General features: G+C 31.2%; 1 protein-coding gene across 4 annotated transcripts in view; it reads right to left on the bottom strand.

Annotated features, from left to right (window-relative positions):
- The window catches only part of LOC143195929 (uncharacterized), a 351357-nt gene that overhangs the window by 57127 nt on the left and 274157 nt on the right, over positions 1-20073 (bottom strand). For all 4 annotated transcript variants that reach the window (XM_076403457.1, XM_076403456.1, XM_076403458.1 and 1 more), the window contains one exon: positions 5626-5719. In XM_076403457.1, coding sequence (XP_076259572.1) covers positions 5626-5719 — 94 coding nt within the window. The remainder of the gene's footprint in view (positions 1-5625; positions 5720-20073) is intronic.

The raw sequence follows: 20073 nt of genomic DNA, 5'->3' as shown, positions 1-20073 counted from the left end.
GACTCAAACATAGTGCCACCATTTTCTGCCATGCATTTTTTCGCCATTTTGCACCATGTTCGCCGATTTCCCCATCAATTCTAGACCGATTTTCAAAATCCTTTTTTATTCGAAAGAGTGCACTTCCGAGGTGGTTCCATTCGAGCACCAAGCCAGGTCAAGGGCACGTACAAATCACACGATGATTTTTAACTAAAATAATCAAATATTTGTATAGAATGCTATGACTGAGTTGATGTGATGGAAAATCAGAAGTCGTTCAGTGCAAAAGCCATTCAGCTTGATTTTTAAGCAACCAAAGCAGAAAAGGCTTGTAGCAAATAAGACCTCGTAGAAATATAGTAGGCCACTGCTTTTATGATGTAACGATTAGAGAATTCAGCACCTAAACAGAGGTCGCGGGTTCGGTTCCCGGCAGGGACAACGACTTTTTATTCTAGGTTAGTTAGAAAATTGGTCAAATTAACTTGAAACGTTTCTTATTTTCAGTCATTCATTATTCCTATTTTTTCTCATACAGGCTGCACCCTTTACTTTGGTAGTTTGAAGTCGGTGTATGAAATATTCGTGAATGATATGATGTACACGTTCAGTTGATATCTTTAGAGTGTCTGCTATTTCATTCAATTTCAATTTACGATCATTCAAATTCATTTTGTGAATTTTTTTCATGTTTTCGTCGGTAACAACCTCTTTCGGGCGTCCACTGCGTTCACCGTCTTCGGTGATCATTTCACCATGTCTAAACTTAACATACCAATCCTTGATGGTTGATTTTCCAGGGGCAGTATCCTGAAACTCGGCATCAAGCCAAGTTTTTGTTTCAAATGTATTTTTCCCTTCATAAACCAATATTTTATCAACACGCGAAATTCCTTTTTATCCATTTTTTCACAACAACAAAAGTTGTTTTACACAAAATGCTATGATTCACAAACTAATGATCCTACAGCTGTCAAATGTATACACGCATCTTTTGAGGGTCAGGGCTAACTAAAAAACATATGGATTTAATTCTGGTAGCGCCATCTTTGTGTCAGGCCCGGCACTTTTCAATTGACCTGTTATGACTCGTGACCTGTCTTATCAGGATTTCAATTTTTATGAAGATACCAAAAAATAGGTTAATTCGTGGACAGTCTCAAAAGATATATCGGTCTTTAGAGATGGAATCCGTGAATTGCACGAGAGATGGGAAAAAGTAGCGGCTATCGATTGACAATACTCTGAATAAAATACACTATACCGATTTTTCAAAATAAGGGTAAAAATTACAGAAATCCTTTAAAACTAACTCATCGATCTGATACTTTGTAGATCCGGGACTTATTGGAAACTTTTTATAACTTAAGTTTTACAAAAGTTTAATATGTCACAAAACTGTGTAATTGAAAATATAACTTCAAAAAATTAACGTCAAAAAATATATTTATTAAAATCACACTGTACTGTTAAAATCTCACCAACTAACAATAATTTCTGATTGGAAAAACTATTTAATGGATCTATCGTGGGATCGTAAACAAAACGAAATGAGGAAAACCATTATTTCTATTTCGGTGATCGTCAATAGTCGTTATTTTTTATGTTACCATTGTGTGAAAACCGCAAAGAAAATGCTTTTATAACAAGTATGGCGAATGGGACACGTGTAAAATGTTAGAGTTGGTACTTAAACGGGCAAATTTCATTAAAGATTCATATTAACTGTGGAGCCGCATCAAGACAAGCGGTTCGATTTATTATAGTAATTTGTTCCGTCTATAGCGTAGAATTGATTTTAAAAATATTGCCATTAGTATATATGAGGGTATATATAGGGTGTACAAATTTATCGACATTTATTTCATATTATTTTCCAATATATGCTCCAAAATATCAAAATAAAATGAAAGGAGTACGTCAAAAAGAATTTAGCCGAACTCATTGGCTCCTTCGGAGAAAATACAAATGTACAATCTGTTGGTCAAACCAATATGATGGAGCTGTACCTGTATGAAAATTTGCATCGTGACCTGGAATTTCCTACAATCAAAGAAGCAATTAAAGGGTTTGTTTGGAAACACGAAGCCAGGCTACAGGACAACAGTAAAAACCTTCACATCCATGCCTACACTAGTTTTCATCGGCAGGAAGTGTACATGTGCACTTGTTCTAATCTAGCCTGGTTTCCCAACTACGCGTACTTTTCTATATACGCCTCGTAGTTTACCACAGTTGTGGTTAGAAGTCATTTTTAGGTTAATTTTGTATTTACATTTTTTCGAGGTAATATAATTAATTTATAGGCAAAATTAGCTGCAGATAATCCGAAAATATGAGTATAAAGTATTAATTATTAGTAAAATATCATTTTATAACACTAATTTTATAGATTGTCATGGAACAAAGGATACAGTTTTGGCTCTATTTGTTATTATACTCTAAATACAAGTATCTAAAACATAACCATTGTTCTTTTAAATGATTGATTCTTTAAGCCTTTGAAACTACTCCCACCAAGTTGTTTCAGGTAAATCAACCCCGCAATGTGTCTATATAACAATCTATGCAGATCTTTTGAAATGAAAGAAGTGAAATAAAGTTTTTTGAAATTTGAACATAATTTTGTTTGAATTTTAAATTGCACAATTATACATTACTTAATTATTTGTTTCTTCTTTTATCGAACAATATACCTAATATGTGAGAACTATAAATAAAATTATATCAATTTGAAAGTATTGTTCCGTTGGTACACCCTGCCGGATACAAGCGAGCCTGTGCACATGTGTGCGACAAAAATCGATTTCGAAAGGCAACTGAACAAAAAAAAGCAGAAACAGGATACATATGCTATTGTAAAAAGTTCGCAATATGCCTCATGCAACCGTTATAGTTTATTCATTTAATTTATAACAATACTTATATATTGTTATTAAATTGAATTTACTATAGATTTTTGAAAGTATTAATTATTTGATTTTTTAAAATCAAATACAGAAAAATTTAGATGTATTACAGTTCGGTTTCGGAGTTAATAAAGTAAATAAATCACGTTGTTATTTTTTTTGTTAAAATAGTAACATGGTCACTGCAGAACATCTGATCTTTGGACGAAAACTGAACCAAGTGATTTAAATTAGCTCTTTTCTAATTAAGTAATCATCAACATACAATAATCATCAAATAATCAAAATATGACGAAAATAACTAGTATCCTCAAGTGCAAAACGGAATAAGTTTTAACTGCATTTATATTTAGAATGTTACCTTTCAAACATGCTATAGTGTCACTCATTTGAATCTCAATTATTACTGGACATATGCTACTGTAAATCCATCTATTAGGAAAAATAGAATCGCTTTTCGCAAATTTTCTATATTTAAAAAATTACTGTAAAATAGACTTCCTAATACTTTAGTAAAAGGTAACAAAAGAAATATTAAGAGTTTAGTTTATTAAAGAAAATCAACAAAACTCGAGAAACTCAACCAAATCAAGTTATATTCTATTTATAAACACTAACATTATGTAAATTATTTTAAAAAAATAGTAAATTATTTATATCAGTTTATATCCATTGTTGCTAAGTAATAATATGTTATAATTGATTATAATTTCGTTATTTTAACTCCATTAAATAATATTTTTTTAAGTTCGAATTTTATATGCAATAAATAAATCAATATTAAAATAATATATAGTATATCCATCTTGATTCAGTTAATAAATTAATAAGTATTGTGTCGACACTTTATCTTTATGGTAATTTATAACTAAAAACAAACAATTGCGTTAAATTAAATTAAATTTCGTAAATGTTCCATAAATTAAAAAAAAGACAATTTTATCTCAACACTATTTTGCTACCTCTTTTATTTTGTGCAATTTGTTCGGAAAAAAGCTTGAAGCGTATTTAAAATGCTCAGTAATATGATGATTTTGGTTCGAACAAAACAAAACAAGCGAAATCCGGATAACTGAAGTAATGGTCGGACATGGCACATTTGCCGTGCAATTAAGACATCAATTAGACGGTTAAGAAATAGGCGTTCTATTCTAATTAAGACAATTAGTGAATTGCAATTGAGGTCTGTGTACATTTTCCTTTGTAATGAAATGATAACTAAAAACATATCTTTATTGTATTAGCTATAAAGCAGTAAAATAAGAAGGTATAAAAATCACATTGTTCATTAAGAAGTTCCCCAAATTATTAAGTCTTGAGTCCTTTTGGGTTATTACCATTTTTTACCATTTTCAATTTTTCCAGCTCATTATTGGTTCAAATAGTCGCTATAAAATAATGAAAAATACAGCAACTACAAATAATATTGTGTTGAATCGAATAATAGTATAATAATCTTTATACAACCTTTAGTTCTTTGTATTTCCAAAAAGTGGATTTCTGTTTATGTCACATATCTTAAAAATTATAAATCCTAGCGCAATTTAACATGGATTTTCGTTTATTTCACCTCAAAATACATATATACTAAGAGTTTTATCTTATTATTTTAATTTAATTTTGCAATTTTTTCATGTATATATGGCCATATTTTACCACTTTCAATCTCATTGCTGCCATTTCCTTTTAAATAATTACAGATTCATAAAAATTACAGAGATTATAAAGAATTTATGTAGAATTAAGTGGTGATAAAATAAAACTCCTACAGTTCTGAGTTTTTACGTTGTACAATGAAAAGCGTGTTTTCCAAAAATATGTGAATTTCTGGTTTTGTCACATATCTCAAAAAATATAATTCCTAAAGCAATTTAACATGGATTTTCGTTTATTTAACCCCAGATAAAAAAATTTCGCACTTTTTCCATATATATAGTCGTAAAAATTAGCGACTTTTTGCCATTTTCAAGTTTTTTGCCGCCGTTTCCATTCAAATAATCGCAAGTTAATGAAAATTACAAAAATTGTAAAGAATTTTACGTCGAATCGAACGGTAGTATAATTTTTATACAACCTTTAGTTTTGAAGAAGAAATATAATGTGCGAATTTCTATTTATATCACATATCTTAAAAATAATTTGCAGAAAAATATAATATGAATTATCATTTCCTTCACCTAAAATTGCATACTCTTTAATATTATTATGTTTATCCGAGAGATAATGTCACCCTTTTTGTGTACATATAGCTCAATTATAATTGAAATTCGCAACAAATACCATTCAAAAATGTATATCTTGGTACAAAAAAACTTACAAGAAGGATATAAAGGATTAAAGCTCACAAATTTATGAGTTAGTAACTCTAAAACAAAACATATACGATATAAATTATAGATATTAGGAGCCAATGACAATATGTTAAGAAGGCGATCAAAATACGGCGAAATAAGATGTTCCACTGAAAGTTACATCTCAATAGGTACAATTACCTCTGAGTATCACTTGTTTCTGGCTCATAGTGTATATCATAATTAATAATTCTTGAAGAAGAAGAAAAACATTCTCCAGGATTATTTGTTGTGATATTGTAAGAATAATTCTGCTAGAAAATAATCTAAAATCAAACATCACGAATGATATTAATTATAACTCGGTGGTATTAAGGAAATCTCCCGTATAAAAGTACCGATTAAAATCGAAATACAGCCTAAAAAAATCATAGCATTCTTACCTGATAGTCACAGCCAGCAGTATAATTACCACACCCACCAAAAACATGGCGACGCACACGCCACTGATCATGTACAAGCTCTCGTTGGGCCCATCTGAAAGGAGAAACATAAAGTAAATATCTCTCCTTCTCTCATATTTTATTCTTTTAAATCATAATGTAAACTGTCACAAAATAAATGTGAATAAATAATAAAAATAAAATGTTAAAATACTAATTTACTTTTTTAGAGCCTGACATTAAATCGTTTTTTTCACTATTTTTATGTAATATTCTCATTTGCCTTTAAGACACAATGTAAAACAAACGAAAATAAAAAGAAACAAAAGTTTCGTGTCTCGTGAACATTAAAATGGCGTGCATTCTTTCCAAATAATGCTGCTCTAGCCCAGAAATATATGTTATTAAAAGTAAACAACGATAAGCTAAAGGAAATCTCTGTAAATAAGTACAGGAAGGTTGGTTCTTTGCAATTCACACCGCACGATAATAGATCTAAATGTGGAAGAGTATTGCTTAACCAAGATGCTATTCCTAATTGGAATTTCGATAGTTAGGCTTTCACTATGCTTGATATACATAAATGAATTGCACCTTTTCATACCTTTTCAAACGAAGTAATTTTGTTTTTTAAATATCTTGTCGATCGAAATAAATTGAGATATATGAAAACTGATTGTTTTGAAACAAATACGTCGTCAATTTCGGATAGATAGGAACCAAGCAATACAACAACAAAAAGACCGAGAACTAAGTGTATATGTCGTAACAATAAATAGGTGTTGTTTGTTTTGGTGCATGAGAAAAGTTAAAGGACTATTTCACATCTATTTTCATATCAAATGGTGTAGAAATGGAAAATTTTTCATTAATGTACAATGAAGTGGACAAGATGTTTACATATGTTACATTTAACGTCTTAAAGAATAAACATTTTTGCATATTTATATAATCATATTTAGATCTCGTTATTCCAGCTCGTATTCTGAAAAAATAGTGTGCGATAACACGAAGGGAGTATATAGAATTAAGTGTTTCATTTATATAAAAGAGCCTATATAATTATTCCATCAAGTCACAACTCCAGTCATTCTATTAAAATAGTTTTCAAGCAAATTAAAAATTTTCGTTTTAAGCCATAACAGTTTCTTAAGTGAAGTACAATTGCTTTATTATAATATAATAAATCTTTTGCCTAAGGCTGTAGAAAAGGTTCAATTAGACATAGAGGAAGTAGACTGAAAATTCCAGTTTAATAGCTAAAAATCTGCCCATGCTAATTTTGCGTTGCGACTAAATGACAAAAACCTTATTATCACTTGACGGATGCCCGATTCCTCAAGTAGAATCGCTAATTACCTCGGCATACATCTCGATGGTTTAACCTACCATTGGAAACATCATGTTAGACAAAAAGCAGCGTAGATTAGACTCAAAGTCATGCAACTGTATTGGTTAGCCAGAAGATACACTCAACTTGACCCAAAATCAAATAGATTGCTTTATCAATGAATCATAAAGCCAATTTGGACCTAATGGGTACAAATATGGAGTTGCACTAAAACATCAAACCAACTAGTAATCCAATGCATCCAAATGAAAGTTCTATGATTAATTGCCAATGTGTATCGCTAAGTAACCGACGAAGAGCTGCTCGATGACCTTGAAATCAAATGAATATACGAAATGATCCAAGATATCGCTTTAAAAGATAAAATAAGATAGCTAAATTACAGCAACGTGGAAGCAATACAGCTATTGGACAACAGGCAGAAAATCAAGAAGCGAACCAAACCACACGAACTTGTTTAGTGTATAAGTGTATTGTTAACATTAGTTTAAGTAGTTATACATACTGTATTAACTTATAATTATAGGAAATACACACTGTATTAAGCCAACTACAACAGAAATGTAGTAATAATTAATTTAATAAATTAAATTAAGACTGCGCTAAGTATATCCAAGGTAAGATGTAATTAATAAAACAAACTAAATTTTGAGATGTGGGCTTCCCCCTTTGATACCATGTATAAATTAATAAATTAAATATAGTTGTAAAATGTTTTTATTAAATTTAATGTGACTCCTATTAGAAAACATAACCCGTTACTACAAAAAATTGTAATATATTCACATGACCATGACATAGGTTTCCTCCATTACAACCATCCCCGTACGTATCGCAACATAGCAACACGTGTAGATCGAAACAACACACGAACCGAACAAGGACAGCAACACACCGAAAAAAAAGAACGACTACGTGGGTCAATGTCAAAGACTTCAAGCCATGCGGATGGCGAAAATCAATTTCCCATCTATTTTTAATAAACATATTTTCATGTGGCGTACTTTACTTGTTCTCGGAAATTGTTTTATTATCGGTGGAAAAGCGATAGGATGCGGATATTTACGATGTATTTATAGATACATCAATTAGGTTCCAACAGTCTGCTGAACTGATAAAGCGCAGCCGAAAATATATTACGAATTAAATACGGAAAGAAAACCAAACACTTATTGGTACGTACAATTCCTCACAAACCAATCAACGATCATATTATATTAGGTGCTTGAATGTATTTTGATCAGCGATAGCTATTGATGAAAACAATTGGCAAACCACCTAGCCCAAAAGTTAAACTGAATAGTTTGACAGTCCTCTGCATAAAATAACAGTTTTATATTTAGTGTTCCAGTTCTGTAGCTTTTACGCTCCGTAGAAGAACATGTCCACCAGTCTATATAAATAATTGTTAAGTCCTGCAAGCAGAGGATACTAAATATCTTATGCGCCTAAATCGACGCCTAACTTGGAAGAACCACATACTCGTCAAACCGAAACAACTTGGACTTAAACACTACCAAAAGTATTGGCTTATCGGGCGCAAATACAAATATTATTAGATATTATTAGATAACAAGATATTATTGAGCGTATTGCGTCAGTGCATCCCAATGCACTCGCTAAATCATCAGCTAAATATGCGAAGCAATAGTGAAGTGCGTAGACTAAAACATCCAACATCATCCGAGCTGATTATTGAACATATGTCTATATATGATGCGATTCAGAAAGAGACTTTTATACAGGAGATGATTTAATGAAGTGATTTTCTACATGCCATGTTATATAAATATAACAAACTCTTATAGCCCTGTGGGCAGATTGTGGAAAGAGTAATAAAAAATTAGTGTTATTGAGTTACCCAGTGTATATAGCATACATCAGACACTTTTAAATACTTATAGTGATGGTAGTATTTTAATTACTTGTAACTTCTGGTTAATTTAATGTCTCTAAGTATATATAAGAACTCTTATTGCATCCCATCTAAAAGAGAATTAAGAAAAATAAGTTGATTTTAAACCTTCATCTGAAATGGAGCTATATCGGTGTCATTGTACTGCCCTAAATAGCAAAAGAGTTGGTTTGGCAGAACGCATCACAATAAATTAGAGGTAAAACCTTAGAAATAATAAAGACCTGGGGATAACAGGAGCAGCACCAAAGAAGATGATGATTTTATTGTGGATAGAGATAGATCAACCACAGATATTAATAATATAGTTAGAGTTAGACCGTTTCCTAAATGGCAAAAACAAAGAGATTACTATCTTACTAATACTTACAACAATATCCATACGATTTCCATGTTTTTTATCCATTATAAATCGTAGAACAATTTAAGATGAATTCTGGTTTCAAAACATATGTTTTGAGAGATTTATGTTTATGCAAGGGATGAAAAAATGTGCGATTTGTTGCCGTTTTTCAAGCTTTTCGTTGTAATTAATTATTTTGAAAGAAATCACAGCTTAATGAAAACTACATGAGTAACTAAAAATTTAAAGAAGTAATTCTTATAGAATTATTGGTTTTTAAGTTAAACCCAACTTAGTTAGGAGAAGAGCTTGTTTGAAATTGATAATCATTCAGTATTCCTCTTCTTACAACACTCAAAATATCAAGAGGTCTTTGATGATAACCAAAATAAAACAGACAATAAGAAAAACATAATTAAAAAGTCTGATACGACTACGACCTATTAAATAACATTAACAAGAAAATAGTTGGAAAAAAATCCAGAATGTCTCTAATAGCATCGATAAATGTCACTGTGGCATTATAAAAAAACAAATTTATGACCACTCGCCTCTATTAAAAGGTCAGACGTTTGTTAGTCACAAAGCCAGAAAACCATCGCGTAAAAATTACGAATACGAAAACGTTTATTGGAGAACGGTTGGACCCCGTCCAAAATCGAAATAAAAGACGATCTCAATATCGAAGCAGGTGATGCGATCGAACGAGGAGAGGGCTAAATTCGTCCAGACTGTGCGTCTTTTGCCGAGGAAGTCAGTGCAGGAGATTAAACAAACACACCAAGTGATTTACAGGATTTTCCTGTACCATTTCCTCTTGGGAAGAATAACAAACTGGCTGGCTTTGTTCGTACGTCTCGCCCGTTTCGATTTTAATAATCGTAAATCCGGATTTATTAAGACATTTTATTTATACCAGGCGTACCGGAAAGTGTTTACCGGTTTTTTAACAAATGTCGCTAAGCTTAAGTATGTATTGTTATGATTTGACACATATGTCATTTTATTCTACTGTTGTTTATAACACCGTCATAGATTTATAATTCTTTGAAAATGTTAAGTTTCGTGCCATTACTTTACCTATTACTTACTTATTTAATCAAAAGAAAATAGCCGAAAATTCAGAAGTGGTATTTCGTTATGCAAAACAAAGAAAGTTCTGTTAGACCGAAAAAGTTTGAAGATGTGAAACTGCAAGAGTTATTGGATGGAGACTCATCCCAAATCTGAATTAGTTTACGAGTTAAATCAAACCTTTGTTGGTCCTAATAATATATATATATATATATATATATATATATATATATATATATATATATATATATATATATTTATATATATATATATATATATATATATATACATAATTGTGTTCTTCTGCTCTTTCTTTTTTCCGGATAATTTTCAGTTTATATTAGTACTATAAACTACATTTTTCCAACCTATATGAAATTTATGGATTACATCTCCAAAGAACGATCTTTTGAGACTGTGCACGAATCGACCCATTTCTTGTACCTTCATAAGAAGTGAAACTGATGTAGCACTACCAATTTTAATGTTTCCAAGTATGTTTTACTGCTTTTACAACATCTAGTCGAGTGTTATCATGCTGAAGAACATTTTCTTGGAGCCATGGGTACCCGGCTTTCCCTTTGAGGTATGACATGATATTTGTCGCTTTGGATTTTCGTAATGAATCCACTTTTCACCGCCAATAACAATACGATGCAGAAAACCTTTCCGATATTGCTGTTGCACACACCTTCAACATAACAAAAAGGAATTTGGAGCAAAAAATCTGTTTAAATCTTTAAAATCTTTAAAAATTTAAAAATCTTTAAAAAACTTTTTTTTAATTTTAGATTAAATTTACATTATTTTAGATGGCGAATGATTAAAACAGTTATATCTACAAAAATATGTTTTTTTTTAATATATTTTAGTCTCATTTCTAACTCTTTGCTTTTACCAACTATGGGTTTATCTGGACTGGACCTAAAGTTTAACGTGGGCTCCGAACCACGGTCCTCAGCATTAAACCTACCGACTGGCGAGTGTCGGTCTTACCCAGCCTGGTTACTAACGTGACTGGGATCATTTTCCTTGTCGGATTTTACATTCTTGCCTAGGACAATCACAAATTTTAAATAATCACAAACATAAATTTACGACCATGCCCCAGCAGGATTCGAACCCGCGGCTATCGCAAGAGGAGGAGGACCGGTCCCATCGCCTTTACAACTACGCCACCAAACCGGCTCCAAAAATAATTTAAATTTTGAAAAATCCTCTTAACTGCATACTCTTTAAAGATTAACCTTCGAAAATTTTGAAAAAAAAAACGATTTATTTCATATCTCTAGGCTAGAATACCCTCTTAATATTTTTCTGTTTTATATATTTTTCAATATATTTGTACGATTTTGCTTACACCTTTTATTTATAAATTTATTATCGGGAAATTAATTAAAACTATATCTGGTAAATACATTTAGGTTGTTGTTGGTGTTTTCCGAAACAGCTTGATCGTGCCTCTGCTCTTATCATATCCATTATGAGTTATTGCAAGATTTCGACTCATCAATTGCAACGTACTACGATACCCTATGATGATTATGTTTGTTTTTTAAGCATTGAAAACATGCAGGATAATGTTTTCACTAATAACTTTCTAAAACACAATTAAAACATTACTAGGAAGGAAATTTTGCTCATAAGAGATTATAGGATGAATATAACCTTTTATATTTATTACATATTTTTTACCATTATTTATTTTCTAAACCCATCTATAGGAAAGATGGGAAAGTGTAATCGTGTAAAGAAAGAAGCCAAATATTCTCTATTATTTTGGTGTCAACATTTAAATAAACAATAACGTTACAATCTCCCTAAATTTAGTGTTAAAAGCAAATATTGTTGTTATACTGTTACTGAAGAAAAAACTAAAAAATAAATATATAATAAATATTGAATGAAGGCTGCTTCACACCAAAAGTTCTACACATAAAACATTTTATTTAACATTAATACAATCGATTTTATGATGTGGTTTTACAGTCAGCTCGCTTACTAATAGTCTCAACAAAAATTTAGCTCTGGTAATAAAGTACCAATTAAAATCCAGACGAAAACTGAAGTGTTACGAACCGGCATAACTATATTTCCGAACATTAATCCGAAAAATTCACGAATATATGGGATAAACTGTTTTTATAACCGCAGATATCCGCAGGATCAACAAACGCTTCGTACAGATCGCAGGAAATAAACCGATTCTCATTACGATGGCGATGATGAGCGCGATATGTCTGACCGACGAGTCTGTTTGCTTTAGATTATTCTTCAAAGAATCATATATTTTATTTGGCTCGAATGTGTTTGCATCAGATTAGAATTTAATTTACATTGTGATTATATCCAAACTTCCTGTTACTAAAGCACACAATTTATTATCAATATTTTTTTTTCGTATTTGTATGCCATTGTTATTTAATATTAATATTCACTGCCAGCTTCTTACTATATATTATGTTAGGCCTCGAATTTATATTTAAAGGATTTAGAACAGATGGGAGCGTTCTGAACAGATAAACACATTTGAAGGCATTACTCGATGATAGTCCGTGTAAAATGCAAGAAGAATATGCATAATTGTTGTGAGTAACACAAGAAACAATTTCCAGTTGCTTGAAGAACATGGGAAAGATACAAAAGTTTTGATGTTTTGTTCTGTATGAATTGTAGCCAAGAGACATTAAAATGAGTTTGATTAGTGAGACATTTAAAATGAATTTGGTGGGGTCAGCTCGGTGTGAGCTGCAAAATACGAACAAAGACTTAGCAATCTTATTCCTCAGACTGACAATGCTCGATCGCATGGTGCAAAACCGGTTAAAACATACTAGAAAACATTAAAAGGGAAAGTGCTCAATAGTGTTTAGGTACTTGATGCTAAAACTGATAGAAATTCATCGTTCTAGCTTAACGGATACCATCGACTTCAAGGATATTTTAACTAATCAAACCAAGTGTGATTCACATAATCGAACTATTTACATTATGAAACGTGAATTAAATAATGAACGGTATATTAAAAGAAACTATTAATACATATACATATATTTATAACAAACTAAACAAATATTTCAACAGCGATAATTATTTTTTAGTTAGAAGAAAAATAATCTTGAACTTTAGTAATTAGCTTTTGGGATTGTCTTCCAATGGATGCGCCCATAATATACGTAGAACTATATCAAGAATGATATTTCTTTGCTTGCGCATTGCCATTGCATTTCTAACTTCAATGGAGACGTCCCCATCGGCCTCATTGTCCATATCTTCCTCCTACAAGAGTACAAGCAATGTTGGGATTCACCATCGTATATGATTCAGGTAGCAGGTTATTATAGACAGCAATCGAATTTCATATAACTTTTTAGGTATTTTGCTGTTAATTGAAAGCTGCTTTTGCCGCTTTAGACACCTTTGTTATTTTAAAGGTTTTCTGTTTCTTGGACCTCCAAATGTGTTGTAGGTTCTTTGTAAAATCTGTATTGTACGAATATTTGCAAATATGCTCCATATTTTTTTGTCGACTGTATCACTTCCGCACCTTTTGCAAATTTGTCTATGATTTTCACTTTGTCACTTAATTTTAAACATTTTCATTAAGACATAGTCAAAAAACTGTTCACATAATCGAGCGTATACATTGATTACATTATTAACGCTATTAATGTTTTCATTATTGGAAGTCGATGACGACTGAATTAGTATCAAAGAACTAAATTGACAACTAAACATCGAGCGCCACGTTACCAAGAACTGCTTACATAATCGAGCGTAGAAAATTGCTTACATTACCGAACGTCTGATTGCATCCTATAGTGTGTTCCGTGTGTCCGTCGTATGTTTACGTTGCGTCTGATGTGACATATTTTAAAAATTAAATCATGGACTTTCAAATACTTTCAAAAGACTCACACGTTTCTTTTTTGGGATTGTCTTCCAATAGATGCACCCATAATATACGTACTATATCAAGAATGATATTTCTTTGCTTGCGCATCAGTCATTGCATTTCTAACTTCAATGGAGACGTCCCCATCGGCTTCATTGTCCATATCTTTAAAGTTTTTCTGTTTCTTGGGCCAGTAAGTAATAAAGTCATAGTAACAAAGTCCGTTTTAAGCCAGTATGAAACTGAAAGAGAAATAGAGGAAAATATACATAGAGCGGAAAAATCAAGAGGCGAAATACTGATTTGACCATGTCAGAGCAGCTCAAGAGAAACTCTTTTTCAATTCTTCCAAACAATGAGTCACTACAGGCTTTGTAAATATTATCATATGTGAAGCATCTCCAGACTTGTGCTAGGTCGTGATTGACTTTTCATCGCCTGTAATCATACGCCCTAAAAATGGCTTGTTTGCAAGTCGTTGCAGCAGCGACTCACAATTGGAAACTTGGTTCATCAATTATTCACTGTTAATTTATGTGAAACCCAAGCAACGAGCTTCTCTTGGTAGTCAGTTTTATGCAAAAATTGTTTTATAATAGATGTTTACTTTCATAATGATGTGGCCAGATGAAATATATGAGTTCGCTTCAATATTTGAAACAATTTCATCGACTTGAAAATTTGCAGAACTAAAGAGAGCAAACCAATTCCGACACTGAGGTTCACTTGTGCAGTGAACCAGTGCAGGATATTTATCTGTGTGAAAGAAAAAAATATGACCTCTGGAATATCCATTTTCAGTGCTATAACTTTTGGCAAAGTAAACGAATGCCATCTGGAATATCAATTTTAAAAGCGTTATAACTTTTGACAGAATGACTGAACATCTAGAGTGTTTTATGGGCTGTAACATATCAAACGCCCTATAGTAGAGCTTTATAAATCATTATTGAACATTGAGAATGTTGAGATATACAATAGTAGTCCGGTCAGTGAATGAGAAGACCAAGTGTGTACAACGATATGCCGCCTAAATCATCTCTCTTATCTTTTTGGTTCTCGATATGTAAACCCGATTATTTGTAGGAAAAAATGTAATCGACATTTCATCGGACCATGACACATTCTTCCACTCATCAAGTATCCAGATTTTATGTTCACTGCGCCATTTCTTTCGTACTTTCGCATCAGCTTCCATTATGAAGCTTTTCGTAACCATGAATGTTAGCTTTGTGCAGCTCTCGGCGTACTGTTTTTATGAAAGCAAACTGAGCAATACATACGAGTCGTATTATTTACACGGAAGCACTAATTCCAATGTACAATGCATGGTGATCGTATTATTTTATATAACCCCTGTAAACCCCAATATTAAGTATATTATTCAAAAAACATCTAAGAACCTTAATTAAATTATTATTAGTTAAATTCATAAGAAAAGTTATACAGACCACATCCTTTCTGGGAAGCTGTAAAACGTCTGTCTGACCATTCCGTTGGTATTTAACGAAAACTTGACCTTGGTCAACGATAAAGTTTAATATTGTTTTCAAGTTGTGTGTCCGACAATTCAAATATTTAACATTTGGACGGTATGCCTTTGCTAGCAACAGAAATGTTTTGGGCGAGTTTATTTTTAAATACGCTTCGTGTGGGATCTTGTGGTTCCTTTTATGATTATTGGTCAGTAATATAATTGTTGCGAACCATAACAAGTTCTAATTATCAACAGTGCCTATATATGGACACTTAATGTCGTTTTTCAGTTTATATTACATAAAAGTTTTTTTCAAAGTTTTAAATACCTTTGAGTTTGTTAAGTATAATAAAAATACAAATTTTCCAAGGCTTCTAGGTATATAGAGAATAAAATGGTAATGAGTTCCGTATGAAAACAAGCTGTTGGTAAACATTCAAAAGCTCTTAGCATATTTTACGAAGTAAAACCTAAAGTAGAGATATATTGAAGATTTTATTCTTGCACAACTTGCAAACTTTCTTTTGAAACACCTTGTGCTTTGTTCCCAGTTAGTGGATTTGAGTTCAACAACAATCAATTTTTTTTTAAATTAATTATATCTCAAATTATATATATTATTGATATTCTGATTATAATCTTAATTGTTTTGTTGAAGTTGCAAACAAACAAGGCGAGTACGGGATTAAATAGATCAGTATATAATTCCCAAAACTAAAATAAAACTACTTTAGCTAAAGTTAAGAACACGCGTATACACTAACAAGTTCGTTTGGTTAGGTTCGCTTCAATCTTCAGATTTCCTGTCTGTTGTTTAGTAGCTGTATTGCTGTGTCTATGTTGCTGTCATTTGGCAACCTTATTTCATGTCTTATCAAATCCTGGATCACGTATATCTATTTGATTTCGAGGTCATCGTGCAGCTCTTCGTTGGTTACGTAGCGATAAGCATTGACAATTAATCGTAGAACTTTATTTTGAGTACATTACTAGTTGGTTTGATGTATTAGTGCAACCCTATATTTGCATCCCATAGGTCCTTTCATAGAATTGCTTTTATGATTGACTGTCAAACTAATTACTTTGATGTTAGGTCAACGCTGATGCTACCTAAGATTGTAAGAGTACTTGGCCGTCTGAAAAAGAGGTGGATTGGTCTACATCATAGAATAATGAATTTACTTGCTACATAATGACCTTTTCTAATACAGAACACACGAGAATAGCAAAATCGTGAGTGTAAAAAGAGGCAACTTACAAATATCATGAGAAAAGAAGCCATACTGACTGAATAATAACTTATATTAAATAGCATGTAATGAGAAATATATCATTCCCTTAATAAATCTCAAAAATAATTAATATCGACATAGGAATTCGAATAAATTATTAATTTTATTAAGAAAAATAATCATTCCTCGAAAATTCATTTCAAAAAAGTAAATTATGTGTTATATATTTTAAATAGCCTCACTGAAATATGAGTAAAATTAAGCAAATAAAAAGGTTAAAAGATATCTGGCACAGTTACGTTTTAATATCTATCAAATGTGATGAGAAATAGCAAGTCGATTTAGATTATTTCAAATTATTCGGCTTTAATTTTTATTATTCGAATATAAATTTAAGTAAATGTATTGTTATGACGTCATTTTTATGTTAATGTTTAGATTTGTCCTCATTTTCATGCAGATAGAAACCATAAAGTACAACACCATAAAGATCAAGAACTAAATATCCACGTCTGTATCTACGTACGTTATTAATGTGTATGCAAATAATCTATATTAGTTAATTAGTAAATGATGCAATATCTTAAATTTTATAAATTAACAAAGTTATGTACAATAGTCAAACTAAAATTTTCAATCATATTTTAGGTCAACAAATTCTAGTATTTTTATTATTATTTTTTTTAGTAATATTTCTATTATATATGCTAAGTATAATCTTAATTATAAATTAGTTTATTACTACATTTCATTTGTACTTAGATTAATTCACAAGCATGACGAGTGCGAGATAAATACATCGATATGTATTCATCAATTTGATTTCCAGGTCATCGTGCAGTTCTTTGTTGGTTGCATAGCGAGAAGTATTGGTAATTAATCGAAGAATTTTGTTTTGGCAGCGTTGGAAGTCATCCATTTGATTTTAATTTTTAGTGCAACCCCATATTTGCACCTCATTGGTCCAAATTGGCTTTATGATTGACTGATTGTGAATCTACCACACTAACCACTATAGTTGTTTTATTTTGGTCCTAATGTGTTTTGTTTTATGTCTAACATGATCTTATTTTTAGATATATCTAATTTTTTGGAGAATCCTCAACGAAACATTTCAGTACATTCCCATTTACAATTATGTTTTTTCGTTAGTGACAATTCTTTATATAATATTTGTTGTGTTTTGAAATGTTTTATTTGGGTGTGAACAAATATTTAAATTAAATATCTTGTTAAAATATATATTTTTTAATTTCCCATCTGAAATAGTCAAACTTAATGCGCCCTCTTACGACTGTGAACAAACTAAGTGACAATTTGTATCAACTTAGCAACAAAACAATTTTGTTTTCGTAAATGAATTCTCAGTACCTTTTTGACAGAATGTGTAATTATTAATTTACGATGGAGTATGAATAAACACTCGCATAAACTTCTATGGACCATAAATATTTAGAGAATTGGTAATATACATGCACACGTACAACCGTTTTTCCTTTTTAATTTATCTGGATGGAAAAATACGGACGATAAGATAATAAACTGAAAATATCGTATTGATTAAACACATTTCCTAGTCCAGTAAACATATTTATTGATTATTTTCACTTGTGTTTTTGACACTGTTACCTCCCTTTTTACATAATCTTAGCATATCCTGTAGTATGTTTTGATGGGCAGCGTTTTAATATACTTCTAAGGTAATATTTAAAATGTTTTTCGGTATAATGCTCCAGGTATGGAGCCTCTAAGAATTCTTAAAATAAAACGTATTTTAAACCTTTAAAAATGTGTATATCGACATATTTAAAACTTGCATATAATTATGGGTTGTAGAAATAAATTATCAGATTCGTTTTTGTAAATTTGAACCAGGTTTTTATTCAAAGTATTGGTTATAGTTAGATATTATTTTCGCCGTGCTTCAGGCACCTTTTGAGGTAATCGAATAATTGAAACCAATACTTGTCTTCTTCGTAAAATTCGAAACTCGATGCTGTTTCTAATACTGTTGAGAAATGTCCTATCTTATAACATGGTGTTTTTGGTATATTTTAGAGACTCCTTTTTACCAACTAGGGTTTATCTACACTGATTGTAGTTCTGTTACAGTTTATCTTACCCATCTTGGTTACTGGCGTTACTGGTATGATTTTCCTTGTCGGATTTTGCACTCTTGCCTAAGGACAATCACAAATATTAAACAGTCACAAACATAAATTTACGACCATGCTCTAGCAGGATTCGAACGAATTTCCTACGACTGTCACAATAGTAAGAGGTCCTGCCGCTTTGACCACAAACGCGCAAACCAAGGCGATAACATGATGTTTCATAAAAAATATACGAATGTGATATAAGAAATATGTTAAAGAAGACCAAAAAAAAGCAACAACACTAATATTGGACATAAATATTCGTAACTTTCTTGAAAACCTGAAAAATAATAAAGTTAAAATCAAATATATATAATATACCAACGCACTACAATGTTATGCACTTAATGTCTAGTATTATATTACCTATAATGTCTATTATTCTAGATCTATTTTTAAAAGGGCTTTAGTGTATTCAAAAGAACTTTTCCAGAAAATTAATGTGATCTTGAAAGCGTTTCAAAGAATTATTGCCTTCACAAATAGCGCTCAAAAAACGTTCAAACATCAGGCTATGGATGCCCATATTTTGACAAAAACTATTGACATTTTTGGCAGAAGTATCCATATTTTTTGTTTACCAATATTATTTGATATTTTTTCATAAAAATAAATGTTTAAAATTAAATTTTTGGTACTTCCGAGATCTATTAAATACTTTAATTACTTTTTAAAATCCATAAAACCATCTATATTTTTTGCAATAGCCAGAAAATATATCGATATATTAATATTTTACGCTGGAAATTTCAGTTGGCAAACATTCCAGTTTAGTCCTATTCTGAAACACTGGGTAGATAACAAAGTAATTTCAGTTTTTATTTTATGTTTTTCAAAGGTAATTTATTCAAAAAACTTTTGTATCACTATAGGACTATCACTAAGAATTCTGCATGAAAAGCAGAATGTTGGTTTCTACAAATCTCTTTTGAAGCCAGATCCACACTATTAAAAGAATTTTGCAGAGACCAATGATGTGATGTGATGTGGCCAATATTCTCAATG

The sequence above is a fragment of the Rhynchophorus ferrugineus genome, unplaced genomic scaffold (assembly GCF_030347505.1).
Source record: "Rhynchophorus ferrugineus isolate W39M unplaced genomic scaffold, kcgeb_rfMv2 rfM4, whole genome shotgun sequence".
Lineage (NCBI taxonomy): Eukaryota > Metazoa > Arthropoda > Insecta > Coleoptera > Curculionidae > Rhynchophorus > Rhynchophorus ferrugineus.
Note: the sequence above shows the minus strand (reverse complement) of the source record. Positions and strands in the feature narration are given on the sequence as shown.